Source organism: Lingula anatina, chromosome 6 (genome assembly GCF_051362555.1).
Source record: "Lingula anatina isolate TDL-2025a chromosome 6, LinAna3.0, whole genome shotgun sequence".
In the NCBI taxonomy this organism is placed as follows: domain Eukaryota; kingdom Metazoa; phylum Brachiopoda; class Lingulata; order Lingulida; family Lingulidae; genus Lingula; species Lingula anatina.
In genome coordinates, this window is record NC_141772.1 from 16226774 (window position 1) to 16248848 (window position 22075).

The following is a 22075-nucleotide window of genomic DNA, read 5'->3' on the forward strand; positions in this document are numbered from 1 at the left end:
TCTTTGTACGGCGTGTGTAATTAAATAGGGGTGTCATAGATAGATAACAAAATATTATTTTTATTTCTTTTTTACATTCCTAAAGAAAAAATGGCTGGTCAATACTCACCCCCAATTTCGTTAGCTGAAATAGATGCTATATCCAATTTGAAAGAAGGCATAAAGAAGTTACGAGAGTTAGGGATAGATCACGCTGGTGTGAAGAACAAGGACGACGTAGTCCTCAGATTGAGAAAATTCTTGAAACTACATGGTGTAGGTGTGGCTGAGGACCCACTGAATGTAAGTTTAAAATGCTGTAGGTAATAATTCATGATATCCGTTCTCACTTCGCTTTTTATAGATTTAATCAGGCCTACAACTTAACATATGCTATATATTAGTTTTAATTCACTACAAAATCTAAATGAGGAGACAAACGAAGGATATTTAGAGGCCGTTCGTAGTCAAAATATTTCTAAAAAGTGGACTTCCATCCAAAACCTGACTGGAAGTCAAATTTTGTAAATGGTCGCTTTATTTTTCATTTCAGGCCGCTGAACTAATGGCAGATGCCTTGGAGGAAGATAAAGAGACAAGAAAACAGCTACAGCAATTATACAAAGACACGATTGAGTATATTTCTGGTTTACCAGAAAGGAGACGTGATGACCTAAATCAAAACATTACGCGAGTGGTAGAAAGATTAAGTGAAAGCATTGGAGAACTCTCTAAAAGCGAAAGTGGAATTTTAGTAGCAGGTATATCTGAATGATTTAAGAGGGCTTTACATCCCCAGAAATGCACTGCATGACGTCACGCTTAGCCCACTGCGCATGCGTGCACTTTTAATGAGTTGCTAGATTGCCATAGGAAAATGAATGGGTTCGCGATTCGTGGGTAATTCGTGATAATTGACAAACTAGCGGCCTGATGCCGATAGACAGCAACGCTGTACTATGCTTCAAGCAACTCCTGACCAAATATCGCTAGGGTTTTTAAAAAATTCTGTTGTACACACGTACTAAGAAGTTTGCCGTGTATTGCCTAGCCTACCCTCAGCAAAAAGCACATATTTTCAGAAATAGTGATTTAAGACGGTAGATTCACTCAGAAACAAAGGCAAATTAATTCGTTACCGATAGCACCAGCAGATAGCAGCACCATACAGAGTCTGATTAAAAACTTTCGTGGCAATTGAAGAACTTTTACCACTGTACAATGGAGTCCAAAAAAAGCACTTGGCATAAATGTGAAACTGCCCAGTGCAAGGCCAAGAATTCAATCGTATTTTCAATCATATTATCAGATTCTTCATAAATTGACTTACAATATCACTACTCAGTATTTAACTAATCTCTTAATCCAAAATTCCTATCATCATTTAATAATAATGCAAAATTCTTCTTTCAGATTGCTATTTATTTAAAATTTTAATGCTGCAACTGTTCCAAAATAATCTTGTAGTAAAGGAAAAATGCAAATAAGAAGTGGAAAACCAATTTTACCCACATTATTAAATTATTTGAATATAAAAAGAATAAGATCACGATTTGACAAATTAAAATAATCTTTCATTAACTCTTTCATGAATAACATATTAAACAAAATTAAAGTTATAAATTAGTGGTAATGGCTTATTCTGGAATATATGACCTCTGCACATCATCAGTACCTGACTTGGTACAGTATAGTTACTACTTGGATTCAGAGTTAGATTTAATAATGTAACAATAAGAACAATATATATTACAATAAACATCTCTGCACATGTCAGACGCTTGTTACCATGAACTAACACTACTTGACAATGGGCTGAGCACTTATCACAGAGTCTGTGTGCGATGCCATTGTTGTGCTGTGATTGGCTAGTTGAGTCACGTGAAGCCCTACTGTAGCGCCCTCGCGTATCGCGTGAATGCTGCGCATTTCTGGCCATGAAGCTTTTAAACATGATTGATCAGAACAATATCTGCCATAGTGGCCCCTTTAATTTTCAAGTTCTTAGTCGAGAGTTAAGACTTAGCCCTGCCATGATGAGACAACTGTAGACCTACATGTATTTTTAATCTAAAACATCTTAAAATTAGGTTTTAACTATATGAACTCTATATGACTTGTGCCATGACTTGCGATATTCTGCTTTTTAGCCCATGCCAGCCCATTCTCCTACGATCTGTCAACTGGCATTTGTTTACATTAGCACACGACTGTGTAAATTCGCGATCATGTATTAATATTGATTTTGCATAATAATCGGACTCTTTGCTATAACATTTCAGTATTTGCCATATTTCATTCATATATATAATTCAGGTGAGACCGGTGCTGGCAAGAGTTGTCTGTTGAATCTACTCCTTGGGGAAGATCTTCTTCCAACGGATTTCTTCAGTTGTACAGCAGTGTTGTGTGAATTAAGGTACGGCGACCAAAGGAAGGCTGTTGCACATTTCTGGGACACCAGTTTACAACCTGTTACCTTGGACCTGGAAGTGCCAGATCCTCTTGAGGTTTTGAAGCCTTACATATTTCAGGAAAAGGGACGAGGAAGGGATATATTTCCATACAACAGAGTCCAGTTATTTTGGCCTATCCCTCTGCTCCAGGTAACATAAGCTACGCGTTGACAAATTTTGGGAGACCCTGAAGCAATATTAAACGGCACTTATTTCTCAAAGAATGATATATCGTTAAATTAGTTCCATAAAAAGTATTAATCGTACCCACATATCTCTGAAAATAAAGATTTCGTGGCGAAATGTCCGTCACATAAAATATTTCCGTTCTCAATCAGTATAATGAAGCAAGACAAATTTCAATGAAAATTTAGCATGCAATTCTTAGAAACAGGCTATCAGTTAAATGATGTTGCAAGGGCTTAAGAAGTTCATAATTTATTCACGTATGTAAAATCTATTTCATATTAAAGGCATCTAAAAACATTTATTTACAGGGAGGTGTCTACATCATGGACAGCCCGGGTATAGGAGAGAGTGAAATGATGACAAAACTTACAAAGAGTTACTTGGCCAAGGCATTTTCCTTCATCTACGTCATCAACAGCATGGTGGCCGGAGGAGTGCAAGAAGATAGGGTAATATGGATTGCAAAGTTTATTTGTTTGAACATTTTAGGTGGGTGAATAAGGGTAACAGGGATGCAACTTTGACCTTTTTCCTAAAACATTTTACGTTGATGAATAATTAAGCTAAGTAGAATGGTACAGGTCGGCTGCAACTTAATCTCTCTTATAGGATAAAGGGGTTTTAAAGTAAGTTAAGAAGTAAGTGATGACGTCGAATTAGATAAATAAGGTTTTCTCTATATATAACTTTTTAAGAGATGAGCTTTTTGGGCAGCTCCAGATCAGTCGTAAAATTCAGCCAGTTTTGTGCTAATTTAGTTTAATGGTGTTTTTAATGTCTAATGTGTTCGAAATTCCGTGTCATTACATTAACAACTTTTTTGTTTTGTCTTTTAAGTGTCAAAGCACCAAAATAGCAAAGGGTTATTACAGAGCATTATATACATATATTGCAATTTTCAATTTCTAAACTGTCTTGATTTGTCTTAAATCTCAGCCCATACTTTCCAAGAGCACATTTCCATCGAGCTTGAGGTTATTTTTCAATTTCAGCGAGTGTAAACCGAAAAATTAATCTGAGAACGGAGATTCCGCGTTTTGTGTAAAGTGATTTTTCTCTTAGGAATAAGGATTTGTCAGTTTTGAAAAAGACAGAGAGAGAGAAAATAAGAATTTCGACGCAAAACACAAAAGGTACACCACAGTAGAAAAGAACATGAAATATTATACACTGTTCACCTCAAAGGATGAAAATAAGAGATGCCTTTGGATGGTGCCTTATTTTGTTAAAAAATATCGGGCAAACCAGGCTCATACATATTGTGCACTGAGGGAGGAGTACGCTAAAAATATGCGTTAACACGTCAAAATTTGCGTTTACTAGATGACAAATACACATAAAATAAATGAATTGTTTTTGTTTCTTCATTAATATGTATATAAACTGCCTATCGGAAAAAAACATTGTAAAAACATTGTAAAATATAAAGATAAAATGTCATATAAATAGAATAAAGCAAACGTTTATTATATCTTTAAAACTACTATGTCTCTATACCTATTTCTGGTTTGTCAAATTAATTGCAATAGTACACACCATATCATTCCCATTCTGAAAGAATTGCACTGGCTGCCTGTGAAGCAGAGGATTGATTTTAAAGTGTTTTAACTTACCACGGCGGTCCACACATTTTTATACTGATAATGATCTTATTTTAGAACATTCTGTTTTAGAGAAGGGGTGCCTCAAAAGTTTTGGAGATCGTGCTTTTATAATCTACGCCCCAAAAGTGTGGAATGCCCTACCAAATATTATTAGAAAAACAGAAGACTTTGACAATTGTAAATCTCTTTTAAAGACCCCCATTTTTAATTATATATATATATTTTTTTAATAAGATTGATTTTGGTAGTGGAATTTTAAATGGTTTCCAATGAGTGCTTTAGTCATTTTAATGATTTTAGTATATTAGCCATTATTGTGAGGCGCCTTGAGATAGAATGTAAGGCGCCATATAAGAATCTTATTATTATTTTTATTATTATTATTAATTTCTTTGGAGATTATTACGGAGGTATAGCTATCTATGAAGATCCACGTGATCTGATGGCAAGCACAGATTCAAGAACTGTGATAACTGCTTTTTGGTAGTTAAATGGAATTTATTATTTTACTCTGAATTGTTTACAGTGTATTTATTGTGAATTAGGTATCTCATACGAACAACTGTGATCCCTTTTAGGCGAGAGCACTTGGTAAGTAATTTCGTTTTTTATATGGTAGGACAAGTTGACAGCAAAGCAAATCTTCAGTTGACTTCAGTGGTGAAGTTAGTAAGTCGATTAGTATCGATGCGCTGTCTCTTCTTTGTAGCTTCAGGATCTCCTTAGTGATGTAGTGAGGAGTAATTTCGAGACAGAAGACAAAAATGGCGGCACAGAAAGACTTGCTTCTGGTGTCCGACTGTTCAATCCTTCGACGGCCATCTTTGTTCTCAACAAGTGGGACCAGGTGCCAGAAAAAGAAAAGACAGATGTTTTTAAAGACACTCTTCGCAAGCTACAAAACATCTGTGACGGTTTTACTGCAGACCAGCTTTTTCCTATATCAGTAACAAAGGTGAGATTATATAATTAACCTTATTAACTTTATCGGACGCCCTATGGCTAGTTAATCCCAATGGATCAGAGGATCAGTTAAAAGCAGTCTTCTGATTCATCGTCTGGACCAAAAAGTATCAAAAAATCATTTTTTTTTTTTTTTTGTGAAAGAAAGAACTGCCGCTGATAATGCAGTCCTTTAATTAATTGCCACCGAGTACATCATTGTAAGCATGTCTGGTTTTCTGGTGAAGAGAGATATCTTCTTCTTTGTGTTAGCAGACTTCATATCACATATCAAGTTTTGGATAGATTTGGTGAAGACCCTGCGTGAACTGTTGCCCACGGGGTTGGCTCTGCCAACCTTCTGGATTCCATTCTTTACAGAATTCAACCAGTGTAGTTAGTGTAGTGTAGTTGTATTTATCAGGAAAGTGTAGTTGTAGTCCTCAAGATGCATGTTCTAGCACCAGAAATGGTAGATTCTATTTTGATTATTTTTTTCCAACGTGACAATGCTCCTCCTCGCCGTGCTCACAGAAAACAATTCTTCGTAGACCAGGAAATTGAGCAAGTAGGTCAACTGGTTTAAACACAAGCAGTGCTGAGATACTCTAAACCGTAGTGTAAATTGGTAAAACGACAAAGCTGGGCCGATTTCACTGGTTGAGCTGAAGTAGGCTTTTGTCTTGAGGTGGGCTTATTTCAGCCAGAGATTCATCAACAAATAGTAGACACTGGTTGATTTAAAATAGATGACCGTCATCTGGGTTGGAGTTGAAAACGCAAAATACTACCTCTTTGCTTACATTTTTACTTCTACTGCATTTCTCCCCAATCCAGGATTCTTGGAACACAACTTAATCCTTTCACTATAAATTGCCGGTAATCTATCAATTCTATAATTGCTCAACAAAATAAACACAAACAAAAAACAAATCCCAAAAACAACTTGCTTAAAAGAAGAACATGAAATAATACTAAGCTAAAACTGGCAGAATTGTACTTAATATTTGAATTAAGTTTGAACTTACTGTAGCCGCAGCTGCAATATCCTGTTGGAATATCCATTATGTTTAGCAGGAGCACATCAAGCCGTGCACTTGGCTTTTTGGAACGTTATAACTATATTTTTGTACAAAATTGTATCACCTTAAATGTCATTTTACTTTTTGTTGTTGTAAAATACAGGACTAATTCGAAAATGGTTCCAATCGATCAATTATCTAAAAAATTTAGCGCAATTTTTATCTTCCTCGAGGCGCTATAACTTAAGTTTTAACAGCAGGATCTGCACCTTGTGACGTCTTTAATTGTTTATTGCTGTGCAATTCAAGGCAAGTTCAAAAATGGACCTCCTCCATATATTATAATAATTTTGGTAATTTTATGTTTTTTATAGAATATTTCTGAGACAAAACAAGTAGACAATATTTTCGATTAATTGAAAACCTTTTTAAGAAATGCTTGATTAAAATGCCATTGAAGTTTTCTGGTGCTATTAAACGTCTTCTTTGAAATGCTCACAGAATGCTTGCAAAATGTTTTTGTGGTATCCGTGGAAGCTTTCTATTTTCTTTTCTTTTCATAATTCGTTTTGTATATGCCAGGCTCATAGTGCACTAAAACAGGGCTGTGCGACACCTGAATTCTCCAAGTTTCTTGTTGGGCTGAGGAAGCTTTTTCCTAAAACCCTAAAATCAAACCAGGAGGATAAATACAGGTAACAAACGGTTCTTTGTAGCTGTTTACTTTATAATGGCTACCAAAAATATATCATTCAGTGAAAGGTTTATAAAGGATGAGCATGTTTAGACTCTGAACGTTTTGTTTTATTACTTAATTTAGACAACCATTTAACCAGAGAAAATCTACTTTTCATTTTTCATTCTCAATTTAGATTCGTGGTCCATATTCTGAGAAGATCTGCATTTCATCTTAAGTCAGCTTTGAATATCTTTGAAAGATCTGAAGAAGAGCGTAACAGAAAAGCTGCTGAAATCATGCTACAGATTGGAAAAATAAAGAACAGTTTTGAAAAGAATCGTTTTAAATTGCTAGGAAGTTTAAACACAAAGGCTAAAGAAGCTGCACGACTAATCAAAGATTACCTGAATAAGAATAACGAGCGTGTCCTAAAATGGAAAGATGGCGATTGTCCAAAGCCTACTGATCACTGGGATGACCTTTACACACAAGCTAGAACCCTCATCCTCGGGAGAATCCGCGAACTGCTTGAGGAATGGAACACCAACACGGCGTTCTTCACAAAAGCACAAAAGGAGCTTATAGGAAAGTTCCACGTAGAGTTCAACATCATGGAGAACCAAGTAGCTCTTTTGGAAGGTCAGTTAACCAGCAACGATATGCTGGAAGTCGAGGATGCAAACCCCACAGGCTTAAGAGACGTGGAGGACACTGCTACGTTTACAACCACTGAAAAAGTCATCATTGGCGTCACTTCTCCAGTATGGATTCCAATAGGCCTTGTAGCTTCTCTTTTTGTCATCCCTGTTGCCCTTGGTGTAGCACTAAAAGAGCATCTCTTCGAGAAGAAACAAATCAAAGAGTATAAAAAACACAAAACGGTGGTTATGGAATATATTGCAGGAAAAGTGCTCGAACATTTTATGTCAGAAGAAAACCTGTCGAAAGAGGTGATGCGGTACTTGAACTCTGCAGTTGCCACACTCAATAACCTACTCAGTGCTATTCCAAAACTCCTAGATGATGACCTACAGCTCATAAAAAGGTTGCTAAGTGAGAGTCAGACAGCAGAATCAGAGTTGCAGTTGTATCAGAAAAAGCTTCAACGAAATGATGCCTTAGAGGGATGTCTTGGGTTGCTGTACGTGACAAAAATCCGTGAGGACATCAACGAGACAGAAATAGATTGGGAATCGCCTGCTTTTGCTTCTGGCACATTTGGCGAAGTTTATTACGTAACCCTTCTATCAAAAAACAACATGAATGCAGCGGCAAAAGTGATGAAGCAGTCCGCAACAACAGAGAATGTGGGAGAGGCTATACTGGAGGAGGAATGCTTGAGGTGAGATGTACAGATTAGGATAGATGCTAAGGTTTTACTTTATTATTTATTAATTTTATCAATGGCGAAAATGTCATTTAAAGTCGTTTAGGAAAGGGTGGACGTATTAAAATGCTGGTGTGTGTATTTTAATGTGTGAAGGGGGAAATGATTTTGCTACATTTAATACGAAGATTAGCATGATCAGTTTGACTAGTTTTGTTGATACAGGAGACTTAACAGAACCCCAAACATCATCAAGTTCATAGGAACCAGCGCCATCATAAAGCCAGATGGTAACAGGCGCCTTGTCATTCTAATGGAGTACTGTCCTACAACCCTTGCTGATCGTATGTTGAATGCAGATGCGACAAGGCCCAAAGGACAACGAGAGACCATAAATCCTGGTTTGAAGCAGCCATTAGATCATGGCCTCACGCGTTCCGTCGCTAACTTTGGTAGGCAAATATGCACTGGATTAAAAAGCATGCATGCTCAAGGATACGTTCACCGAGACTTGAAACCAGAAAACATATTGGTAAGTCTGAAGTTGGCTGGATAAGATATTCCTAAAGCAACCCGCACAGTGAGCAATTGGCGCGCGCCACTTGCGCTGCGCCAGATGCTTGCGCTCCTCAGCTCCCCGCAAACGCTGCGCTCTTTGCTCAGCAGAGGTGCCTCCCGGCCTGCCCCTATCGGACGCACTGTGAACTGTGGGATCATGTGTTTAAGGAAACATTACATATTGATTTTTTTTTCTGGTAGTAATGGAAAATGGTGACCACGTTAATCAATCAGACTAACTTTAACTGTGTACATTTTTGTTGACTTCGCTGGGGGATACCATTTTTGTTTGTTTCCGTGTGTCTCACCGTGTGCGGGGTGCTTAAGATGGAAGTTTTAGTGACTCAGACTTTATTTGTTATGGATGAATAGCATTTTATATACTACATATACTTCTTCATGGTATTATCAAAACTTCTGTTTTGATTCAGTACTTTGTACAGCAGTAATAATAATTATGTTTCCGTTGTACAACGTTTTAAAAACGTTGGAAATGTTTTAATCCCTATCCTGTGAATAGAAGGGGGCGGACAAACAATGGAGAGCCGTCTAAATCCCTTCAAAATTCGAACACAAAAACACAATAGTTTAGACGTAATAACACACAATATCTTAGGCGAGTGAACCCCATGACGCCGGTATCTGTGGTCCAGTCCGCTATATCATAGTGTAATTAACAGCAGGATACATCAGCCAGAAGGTCTCCATTGTTTGTTGTGGCGATAGGATTATAGCTGTAAGAGGCTTAAACCCATGCTACCAGGTGCCACTAAACCGTCTCCCGTAGCGAACTGTCCTTTTGTTCACTAGTTTGGCACGAGCAGCTGATTATCTTTTTTAGTGTTGCAAACAAACTGCTAGTTAAATTTGTTCTCAGGTATTTTATTCAATATGAATTTTCCGTAGTCAAAAATTGAACTAAGTATTGTTTGTTTTATTAACATGCATGAGAGTGAGCATCAACCTCAAAAAATTATTATTGCATTAATATATAAATGAATGATTTATTTATAAAATTACTGATTCAAGTATTTATAAAACATGAACGATAATGAATTCGGAATAAGGAAAAAAACAGCGAATAGCATTTTCAATAAAGAACAATACATGGCAAATATATTACTTATACTAGAATTATATTATTTAAATTAAATTAAATGAGGTGCATTGGCAGAGGCACAAGGAGAATCCAACGTGCTACACTACATGGGAGTACGGTCAATTTAAAGTGTAAATCATCAGTTAAAGAGGAGGAGGGGTCTTAACATAGCTCGCTCTCTATTGTTAAATGCGACTGTAGTTATCTCTCGAACAAGCTTAAAACATGCCCATACGATTACTGTGTCTGCGGCTGCCATGCAGAAACGCCATGTCAAACATATTTTGCTACAGTTACAATCAGTGTATTTTGCTACAGTGAGAAACATGGTACACTAGCGACTTGTTTTAGATCACTGAAACAAGAATGCATGCATGCGATACCTGGGGGGATACAATCAAGTATGCAACTGATCTATTAATTGTGATTGCACAGTACATGTAACTAGACCTTTGTTCTTACTCAGTAGTTTGGAATAGGATGCTTAGACAAAAATCTTCTATTCAACTCGCTTAGACCTAGGTCGTGATGCTGTTATCACCCGAGGAAACACCTTCACTGAACCCCCTACCGGAAGTCCCCCTAGCTAAAACAAAAAAATGCCCCTTGAAACTGTCCATTTGTTAATCGTCAAATGATTTGTGATTTCATTGAACGTCTTTGATCGAAAGCTTTTAAGTGACAATAACCTTGTGCTGAATATTTATTAAAGCGTACTGGTTGTGCCTATAATTCGCGCGACAATCCGCGTATACTCCATGTACGTATTTTCTCTGTACTCACGCCCCCTGAGAGACAATGGGTTGTTTTGATAAACTACAAAAGCCTGTGCGGGTAGCAAACAATAGCGACGTGGACTCATACAGGGCCTAAGCGCACAGGGGGAGGAGCGCATATGTAAATTATTGTACGGGTGATCCTTGGAGACCGGAGTTCGTCCTCGCCAAGCACGGCAGGGTGTTAATTGATGCGCGCTATAATCCCACTTAATTAACAGCTTTCAACTTGGCAGTATTGCACCTTGCTCTAGGCTGAATGTCGACCTGCCGTCTCGTTGTTTTGTTTGCTTCTTACAATCAGGGGAATGGGCCTCTGCTATTTAATACATTTAAAGGATTTTTTAGTAGTTTTGGTGAATTTCTCGAACGATCAGTCAGTGGCCCATACCAATTAACTCTTCCGATCTTGGCAGGAGTCTCCCTAATTTTGGACGTATCTACCGATCCCTTTTGTCTCGATACATCACACTTTTCTCTTTGTCCTTACGTTTGGAAACTTCTCAGGTTAAGTAATAGGGGTATAGATAGCACTAAACAATAAAAAGAAAATACCAACGACAAAGCCGTGCCAGGTCTTCGTGTAAGTACCATCCAAAACACTGTACATGTATGTTGTTTTCGTGGAGACGAAGCTGGTTTCGAAAGGAACCTAAATAGCGATTTTAAAACCACAGCTAGGTAAGCTACCTGGACATTGTAATAAGTGATAGATACAATACAAGTCGCCGAGCCGAACGTGAAATTTAACGAGCGTATTGTCGAGCCACAGGTTGAGTAATTTTCGGGTACAGCTCGGTGGCGAGTGTTGTATCTAGCTTAAACCACAGCCTCTCATCGGTTAGTGCAATGTCCTCGCCAAATATTACTGAATGCCAGCTGAGCGGTGGAAAACTAATTCCATGCAAAAATTCTTGTTGGGCATTAGAAAAAATTATCAAAAATGACTTACGAGTGTGTCAATTTGCCTAACGGCAAGGGCTTAAGTGTTTGTGCAAGATCGGTCACATAACTGCATTCGCTTACTGCAACTCCTTGAATTATGAAATAGATTAATTAAAAGAAGATCTTTAATTGATACGTGTGCAAATGCTGTGGAGGAGAGTTCGCCCAAACAAATCATTAATGGTAAATGGCATTTGATTAGCCTTTGTTGTGAACACAATAACATCATGTATCAAGTAAGTCCAAATTAAAAAAGTTTTAATTTTTTTCAATTTACTTCATGTATTATAACAAGAATAATTATCAATGTTGTTTTCATGTGTACATGTACGTCCTAGGGATGGATGGTGGAAGTAAAAGACTGTCATACTTTTTTTGATATCCCGCTTGTCGGCGGTGGAAATTACAATACAACGCTTCGTTTGCTGGTTAATGATCGCATTAAGTGGTGGCCGATTTCGCACCTTTTACATTTCATTCAATGGCAGTTACAACTGGTAGTCGCCCCTTTATTTCGGTGTCCAGTGTTACCTAATGACTGGGTTGTAATTGACCTTCATATTAAAAACTATTCCATTCTTTGTCTAGGTCTACTAGTATACATCCCAAGAGCGTTCTCAGGCGGCAATTGTTAATCATTAAACAATAGCGATAAAGCATCGGTTTCGGCAAATTTCAATCTTTTGGGCCATCAACAGTGCCTAAATATTCAAGAGACACCAGTAAACTAAAGTAAACTAAAGTTATAACTTCTTGGGGTGAATCAAAATTTTCTCAATTAGGTGCTGGTAGGCTAATGAAAGACTAGGAAATAATCGTTTATTGCATCGAGAATTTAATCCTGTGCAACCTTCTACAAAATGAAGATTTTTCACTACTGCATGGCTCGTTATTCATAAAGAATGTTTTTAACGTTTTATAAGGTTTTTGACAGATAAATAATTTCACCAAAGAATCTGCTCTCCGTTATTTGTTTTATTTAGATTTGATTCATTTTATTTAGGAGAAGTCAACAGATATAAAAAGAAAAGAAATACAGGTAGAGGAAAGAGGAAACTATCAAGAAAAAGTGATGGGAATCCTTAATATTAAAAACATTTACGGGAAATAAGATTGATGTCCTTATCTCCCCTCTTTTTCTACCAAGCCCGCTTGCTCAAATGATTCATTCCTACTTCGGGGAAAACAAATGATAAAATGCAGAAAATGTAGAAAAGAAGGACACGAACGAGAGAAGAGGGACGGGAGTCTTTAATATCAAAATATTTACGGGAAAAAAGTATGTGAGAGTGATCTTTATCTTCCGTCTTTCTCTGCCAGGTCGTCTTCTCCAATGCAGGTGCTCTCTGCTAGTTTTAAAAATATCTTTCTGCATAGACAGCTTGACGATTGGTGATTGAATAATTTCCAGATAAAATATTTAAATACTGTGGCAAGAAAAGGAGACGAGCCCCCCCCCCACCCCCCACCCCCCCTGTACAAAGAAGCAATGAATTAGAATGTTGTTATTACTGCAATTTTACAAAATTATATTTCTACGGTGAACCACTCCAGGACATAAATATATCCCACTTAGTGCACAGCAGCTTGAGCGCTTTGTGGGGTATCAGCCTGCGACAAGCAAAGTTTAAATTTGTATGAATGTATTTTTAATGATATCCTTTTTCAAAAAGGCATCACTTTCACTTCTTCACGCGCACAGAGTCCTTTTTCGCATGGCTTAATTGCTGTCGACCTGCCTCCCTCTACATATAAAATTCAAGATGGCGCACGTGCAGTGACAGGTCCGCATGGCTTGACAGAATAAGTTGACCGAATAATACGCGAAAAACTTTAAATGAGATCACCATATAATGTCACGGTAAAAGACGTTAAAGAAGCCAATATACAGATAATCTTCACAACGTCTGAAGTAGTTTATTTAATTTTTGCTCATTACCTCAGACGGCACGCTCCGTGGTTTGTGACCGATACTGCATTACGTCATTTTCAAATTAACGTTGCCCGTTATGGGGGAAAATTGTAGATAGCAGGACAAAAAACTCACAAGTAGAATAAATATTAAATCTTTCAAACAAAACTTTGCAAAGTGAAGCAGAGCCCGTCAGCAAGGCATGAGATAGGACATGTGTCAGCCTAGAGAAAGGAACAGTACCGGCAGATAAGCAACTATGTAATTACGTCGGCTTATGGCAAGCGGCAATTAACTCCCCGTCGACAATGAACAGGGTGAGAAGCCGCCTCCGATGGACAATCGGGGATTGATTTGCATATTAGCGAACATAGGGCGGGCTTGACGTCTTCTCATTTTCATTGCCATTGTGTTTTGCCCTATAATTATCTCGTCACCATGTACCCGTACTGCTAAACGACAGACAACTTATAAATATCATCTGTGTTACTGTGTAAATGACCACATTTAGTTAAAATATAACGATGTCGGTGATTTAATCCATCCAACATATCTAAATTTGTTCTTTTAAAACCAGTGTCAGGTTAACACCAAATCAAAGCAAGCCTTGATGACTGGTTTTGTTTAAAATATTGTAAATTAAGTAAAGCTAAATAAAGCCTGTTTCTAGTTCACAGTGTTTATCCCAGCTACATATACTACAGGGGTATAACAAGACTCCGCAGCGAATTTACTTTCACAATACTCTGTGCTTCAAGTTTCCTAGAGTCCCGTTTAATACAATAACATCGAAAAGTATAGCCTAAGTGTAATATAATTATGAGGCCGTGTATGGAAGATTTTACATTTCAGAAATTAAAGAATTTAAACATGCTACATGTAGGTTCGTGCACATCACTTAAGTCATTTCACAAAAATTGCACCTAATTGTTTAGATTAACCTCTACTTTTATCGATCTCAACGCCTTGTCTGATCCACCTGAAAGAAATATAGTGAACATGAGGCAAACTAACACGTTTACATGTATGCGAAGGGGGTATACTTCAATATTGATTGCAAACAATATCAAGAGCGATTCAACACCGTTGCCTGTCTTTCACACGTTTACACGAACACACGAAGGTCGCGTCGCGATATCTATCTCTCTCTTTCGAACAAGGGCTGACCCGAAGTAAGCTTTCTAAACTAATTTCCTTTTGATTGTGTATTGTAATTACTCCACTTGCTCGCCTCCATTGTCTTGTAAAAGTGACAAAGAATGTGTTGTTTTCACACTCGAGTTGATAGAACTTTACACAACTCCTTTCCCTTGTTACATAATGTCTTTATCAAGGTTATAATCAGTGTGAAGAGGGTGTCTGGCCTCACCTAAAAAGGCAGTTGATTTTCATACTGGTTGTTGCTTAACTCATGCTAACCCACTCTGTACAAATAATTATGGTTTCAATAAATCGACAAAATTATGACATTTATGAACAGTGTGTATCAAACGTATTGATACGATTGAAATAAATGGACAAGAAGGATTACGGTATTAGTTACTATTTACCTTTGGCGTTAACTTCGCCCTGCTATATAAATGAACAAATGTTGCAGATTGTAACAAAAAATTTATTTTTGTGTTTTAATGACATATGCTTTACATATTTGATAGTGAAACACTACTCGGCTTTAATGAATCACCTGATGTTAACTATGTCTCCCCCTCCCATGCCTCCCGAAAAAACTGCTTCTTTTAAATTCGAAATGAATTGTTTTTTTAGACAAAGAAGTTCCCTTTTACGTTTCGGTCATTGTACAGCACGTTGTAATTGGTATTTAAAAAAGTTAATTATTGTACTCCGCTTTTCAGTGTTCATCCTGGTGCTTTCATCGGGGATACCTCAGGTTGAGGTACGATTACGTCGCTAGCCTAAATCCATATTTTACTGGAATATATTTAAGTACACGTAAAGCTTTGTGAAGTCCCTATTGTCACACATCATAGATAGGGCCTACTGAATTTTGTCTTGAATGAAAAAAATACCCACAACTTATCGTTTTGTGCTTAAACCTTTCATACTTTGGACCGAGGTTTGATATACAGTGTACTGTAGCTATTATGACATTCCTCAGCATCTAAATGAGAAACGAGGATGTTTTCCTGTAAAAGCAGCAGCGGCGGTTTAAATGATCGCTATCTCGGTTCCTTTTTTTTTTTTTTTTTTTTTTTTTTTTTTTTTTTTTTTTTTTTTTGAGCGCAACATAGAAAGTGTTTAGGGAGAAAGTCACACAAAGACCGACGTTGTTTTGTCTTCACATTTACTCTTCCTTTTTTACTGCAATTACTATCGTCAATTCATGAAACCGATAAAGCAAATAAGTGACGACACATTGAATATAGTCATAAGGTGCATTTCGCTGAGTGTTTACAAGATCTAGCCACACATTTTATCGCCACGCGTTCTAGTCTGATAAAAAAGGGGGCGTTTATGCTGAATCGGAGAATTAGGAGATATGTCACTAAATGGGAAGATTCTCGAGGAGACCGATAGTGTTGAAAGGTCTGAATAATTTTGTTTAAATGTGAAGGCTAGCTTAGATTATCATACAATGGATGGTATCATAATTGCCTAATATCTTCAGTGTGTGCAACAAGTGGCGCAACAAATGATAATAAAAACATCAGGAAGAAAGCGGAATAGAATATTTTGAAATTTAAACAGTCACTCATGGCTTTGAATCTGACATCGAATTTAGCCCAAAATATAAGTAAATTCAGAATTATTAGCTAAAACGTAAATTTACATCTTCCCTTATTTGTCAGATAAAAAAAAATGCCGGTGATCAAAGCGCAGGATATGCTTTCCTGAAGGTAGCGGCCACGAACGGCGACGGTGTTTTTCTGAACAATTTACCAGTGAAACTGTATTAGTTACGAAAAGCCTCCTTTTCAACAGGCGTGTTCTATTAATTAATTCATGTCACAGAGTAAATTTATAAAGGCAAAATTTCATTCAAGGAACTAGTTCCAAGAAATAAACGGGAGCAAAATATAAGTCAGCACACATATAGACCATACAACAATGAGTCTATATTTAGAGCATAATCCCTCCTGTTATGCATATATGGGCCATCACCTTTTTTCACCGCGAGCCCCTTTAATTAATATATTGTAGTACTTATTCTACCCATTTCATTTGATATCTCTGTTTCTTTCCCTACCCCTTTCTCTTGTTAGAAGGAGGTTAAATAATTAAGCACTAAAAATCTGCATCACCAATCTTCAGAAAAGAATAAATGAATGAACCACTGGGCTGGTCCACAACGTCCGACACAGCAGAATGAATCAAATAACAGCTTTCACAGATTCAACTGCAGTTAGCTATATAGTGTCACTACAAATATAATCCACTGCACGTGCGAAGCTGTTGAACAAAAGGATAGTTCGCCACGGGAGACCGTTTGTTTACATAAGTACTCTAAGGGGGAGTGCCTACCCAGGCGACCAGGGGATTAGGCTAGTCACTATATTCCGTCAAAAATCGTTTGGCGACCCTATAATTATCACACTCCCTCTATTGTATTATCTGTCGTTATAATCGCATCTAATCTTCTTTTGGTTGACGGAATAAATGCACACATCCATAATATTAGGACGGTACAACGTTTTTCTGTTGTTCAGTACATATGTGATTATCCAAATGCGAAATGTTTGCGCAAATAACCAATTTAAGGGCATATTCCCATAGATTTTAGATCGATCTAGCCCCGTAGGGAGTCTCACTAGATTACTGTCAGATAATCCGGCTTAAATGTCCGTCCCGCCTACTACAAGCTGTAAGGGGGTAATTAACTTTCGTGCCCGCTTGGCTGACAGCTATTTAGCGTGAACCCCCAGGGAGTAAGGTCGATCTAGTTTGGATCGATCTAATCTCTGGGAATGGGGTCTAAGATGCAATGCTCCTTTTTGAAATAACCCTTTGATGTCATCAGGTAACAGCTAAAGATGAAATTCGACTTGCTGATGTTGGGCTGACAAAACTGCAGAGTGACATCACTGGTACACAATGTGGAACATTGGTTTATATGGCACCAGAAATCCTGAGGAAGGAAAAGTACGGGGCACCTGCAGATATGTACACTGTTGGGGTCATGATTTGGGAAATGTGGTACGGAAAACGCATCTACAACCTACCTTGCTTCGAGAGCTTTGAAAATATATCAGATATTTTGGAGGTGAGTTATGAAATTATTACACAGAATGAGTAGATGTTAATTCAGTGCAAACTGAATATCATTCAAAAAAAGTATATCGACTAAAACCATTTACATCATAAAATTCATCGTACAAAAGGGGGAAATGTTCTCACTCGGGTTTAAGAGTCGGTATCTACTGGAAGCCACCTTTACAATGTAATATATTGGGCAGAGATGGTAATATCCTTATTCTGAATCTCATGGTGACTACCGTCAATGTATTCATTTACAAGTGCATGGATTTTGCCAGATTTTGTGGATTTTTAGTCTTCGTTTGATCGTTTTATTTCATATGGTCTAAATGAGAAATGAAAAGTGAGCGATAAGAAAACGCAAGCTAAGTTTTCAAGCACTTCAGTTTTACAACCTTCACTCATTCATTTAAATATTTGGGTTTCAAATACATGGATTTACCCTTCTCAATCTTCCATAGGCCAATAAACCATTTTAACCCAATATTGATCCACACTAAAAAAACTTGTCTAAACTGAAGCACGAAAAAAAATTAATCGGGATTAAGAAAGCCATGATTGTAAACCATCATTATTAGTATCCTCTACCAGGGCCACAGATTGATTTTGCACACGGTATTCACAGATAAGTTTTAAGATAAATAGACGGCTATTTTACTATCTCTGACTCTGCCCTGAAACCGCCAGGTTAATTACATGACTGGTAATTCTATGCATAACAGCTCAGGCACTGCCACTTAACGGGCCCAAGCCAAGTCCCCTTGACAGCAATCTAGACAGTTAATTGCTCAGATTTTAATCACTTTTTTTTTGACAAATAAATATAACCCCTAAATGGCTTGTTACTAAAGATACTTACTAAAATTTCCTGCAGTAGCTCCCCACAGAGTGGGCACAATGTCATCTTTGCGCATGCATATTTAATTGCTTCCGTCTGGCCAAAAGTTACAGGGAGGCTTTTGGAAATTTTGCCCTTAATATCTGCCACCCTGCTAGAAGATAATAATTTAACACATTTTCCCATTGTTAATATTTTATATTGTGAGGAAAGGTTAAACGTTTATTTTCATTTCCAGCTTGATTGGGCATCACTTATTACCCTTGAGGGTTTTACACCGCCGCCTCCTATATGGTGCAAGAATTTAGAAAAACTGCTTTCCCCCACACCATCTGAAAGACCAACCGCAAGCAAAATGGAGAAATTCCTCGAAGAGGAAACCCGCAAAAGATTCCATTATAAGTAATTTCCAGAAGATTGTGGATGAAATAGTATATTATAAATTTTAATTTTTCGTGGTTATAGTTGGTTGTTGGCACTGTTTTTAATGTGAAAAGTAGACATTGCTATGTCGTAGTAGTACCGTTACAGGAAACGACAGTTGTTCAGGGATCTGAAGGACGAAAGGACTGAGGTTAATGTTTTGGAGGGGAGAGGAGGAAGTTGAATGTATCGTCGACATAAAGATATTGTGCGTAGCGGGCGCGCGCATACACACACTGGCAACAGTAATTGTTTTGATTGATATACTGCAATATTTTAAGAGGTTCATTATTTTTATGCTTGAATTTAAAAATATGTCATGAATTTAAAAGCGCATTTTACTCAAAATTTATTTTTAAAAAGCTACAATATGTCAATCAATATATGATAAAGTTTCTATTCGTTTATTGCATGATATAATATCCTTCATTTTATTACCTAAAGCATGTGATAGGTGGCAGGAGTGATAGATGTTCTGTCGAACACACCAAATATACTAACATCCCACATTGTTTTTTGTTTGAATCAGATGTATTGGGCTATGTAAGTTGTAAGGTGTTTTTGAAATTTTCTTAAAATTATTCTTCAACTTCTTAAAGGTTACAAAAATTCTCTGTTATTCAGAAATTTACATTCTAATCACCAGGTTCATTGGATATTTTTTGTGCAGAAAATTATTAAATTATGAGTCATATATCGGTTTTTAATGAACAGAAATTCATAACCAGTAGGAGGTTAACTGTTGCAGAGTATTATTTTTTCAAAAAAAAAAAAATTTTTTTTGATGAAAATTGCTGAATTTGTTTTGAATTTTTTAATTTATCTTGCACCATTTAACTAACCTAGATGTCATATTTCTGTTCCTTTGAATAACTTTTAGTTAAACCGATGCATACATATACATGCTATCTTTGATGCCTAGTATTGCCAGTTTTGAAAATTAAGGATATGCATGTGAATGTATCGTAGACATAAAGATATTGTTTGTAGATGGCACTAGGACACACACACAACAGTAATTGTTTGGGTACGAATCCATACTGTTGACATGGAAATATTTTCAGTAATCGGTTCATTCTTTTATGCTAGATTTTATTTATATAACTTATTGATTTTAAAGTGCTTTTCCTTAAAATTTATAAAAAGTGACAGTTTATCGATCTATGAGAGATTTTTTCCACGTGTATCGCATGATATATGATATCTTTAGAATCTATTTTATTATCTATATGTGATTGGTGGCAGGAGTGATAGATGTTCTCTAAAACACACCGAACATAATAACAGCCAAGACGTTGTTTCTTATCTAAATCTGATACATTGCACATGTAGGCCTACCTTGTAAGGTTTTTTCCAATTTTCCAAAAAAATATATTTCATCTTCTTAAAAGTTACTAGTCGTCTCTTTTATTAAAATATATATAAATTGCAATCACCAGGGGCCGGTTTCACAAAGCAGTAGTTAGTTAGCGATCGGTAGTTAGCCCCTCGCTAGTTATGAGTGCCGTTTCACGAAGCAATCGCTAGTTCTCTCGCTCGTTATTGTCTCGTTGTTGCCTTGGATATTTAACGACTGGTCAGACCAGTCGCTAACTCTAGAGTTTCATCGTACGCATGCGTAATGAGTGAAATAAAAAGGTTGCTTAGTTATCGTTGTCTGTCGTTTGTCTTTGTATCCAATTATGGCGGCTACCTTTCTTGCTACAATCGGCAATCCTCGGCTCATTCCGCAAGCTCCATACTAACCTCGGATGTGATAGGCGGAGAAATATGCACCAAATCCATGCATTTTGTCCGCCGGAAATGCCTTCTCACTCAATTCGATTATCCCGCTCATAAAGATGGCTGTCAATACCCCTGATTTTTATGATGCTTTACAGTTTGCCAAACAATGCACTAAGATTGACTTTGATTTAAAAGATAAATAGATACAGGCGTTGAAAGAATTAGGTTTAAATTAGCGCGAGGTTGAAAGTAGTTCCTTCCCAACAATCAACAATCAAATATGGCTGCCTCCGTATTACGTCCGAGGTTATTGTCGAGTGCGGAGACATCCGAGTAGTTCCGAGTGTTCTTGCTATCCGTACCGCCAGACGGCAACGTAGACTACGACGTTTTCATGAAAGGCAGAATCTATTATAATATACATACGATGATGCAATTTACGAGAGGTTGCGCTTAGCTGTGACAAAAAGAGCGGCAAAAAGGTGGTGGAGATCCTTTACGACGACCTCAAAGCAGACGTTCTTATGCATTTCCAGAAACCAAAAATTGGAGAGTTAGTGCTTTCGTGACACATTTACGCAAGAGTTCCACTTCCGGCAGATGGTTTCGAGACTACGGTGAGTAACGAGAGAACTAGCGACCGAACTTTACGACTGAACTTAGCGATAAGTTAACTGCTGCATCGTGAAACACCCCTCGAAAATCGCTAAGTTTGCTCGTTAGCGAGGTAGTTCAGTAGTTAGTTGTTCTAACTAACTACTGCTTTGTGAAACCGGCCCCAGGTAGGGGCCTACATTCGGCATTTTTTTGTGCAGATAATGATTAAATGTTTAGGCCTAATCCCATATCGTGTTTTTAATGAAAAGAAATTCAAAACTATTAGGAGGTTCACTGTTGCACAATATGCTTTTTGAAAAAATCATTCATTCGTCATTTTGTTTATGAAAATAACTGATTTTTTAGAATTAATTTTTTTACCATTCAACTAACATACAGTAGATGTTATTTATTCTGTTTCTAAATGCATCTATATATGTTATCTTTGATGCCTAGTATTGCCAGCATTTGAAAATTAGCTCTATGTCAGTGGTTGTCTGAATTTTTTGTCAAGTCACCATTATCATTGACTGAAGTGGTAAAGTCAAAGTTAGTCTAATTAGTAACTGAAATGTTTATAGCTGGCTGTTTGGACACTTTGTTATTTTAGCACTGTTAGTTTGGAGACTTAGGTGGTTTTTCACATTTTTAAATTTTTATTTATGCTGAGGTGATCACGCTGTGCACTTTTAAAATTAAATGTAACGCTTCTGTATGAACTTGTATCTTGATTTCACAACAACACTGACCATGAAATCCAATTAATTAAATGTTAAATTACAGAGATGCAAC

At 37.1% G+C, this 22075-nt stretch overlaps 1 protein-coding gene and 1 long non-coding RNA gene across 2 annotated transcripts in view; both read left to right on the plus strand.

Annotated features, from left to right (window-relative positions):
* The window catches only part of LOC147761246 (uncharacterized), a 381866-nt gene that overhangs the window by 187943 nt on the left and 171848 nt on the right, over positions 1 to 22075 (plus strand). The gene's annotated exons all lie outside the window — the stretch shown is intronic.
* LOC106179517 (uncharacterized) lies at positions 81 to 19473 on the plus strand. Its single transcript, XM_087015718.1, has 10 exons — positions 81 to 282; positions 533 to 740; positions 2296 to 2585; positions 2933 to 3073; positions 4938 to 5183; positions 6775 to 6887; positions 7065 to 8213; positions 8424 to 8730; positions 17465 to 17707; positions 18777 to 19473. Exons 1-10 carry the CDS (start codon positions 91 to 93, stop codon positions 18942 to 18944), a joined length of 3057 nt encoding a protein of 1018 aa, XP_086871844.1. The 5' UTR covers positions 81 to 90; the 3' UTR covers positions 18945 to 19473.

Bases quoted from the DNA above. Each gene is read 5' to 3' on its own strand.
- LOC106179517 (XM_087015718.1), top strand. From the start codon at position 91: ATGGCTGGTCAATACTCACCCCCAATTTCGTTAGCTGAAATAGATGCT. The intron at 3,074-4,937 runs GTAATATGGATT...TCTTCTTTGTAG, and splicing joins GAGGAGTGCAAGAAGATAGG to CTTCAGGATCTCCTTAGTGA. The intron at 17,708-18,776 runs GTGAGTTATGAA...TTTCATTTCCAG, and splicing joins ATATATCAGATATTTTGGAG to CTTGATTGGGCATCACTTAT.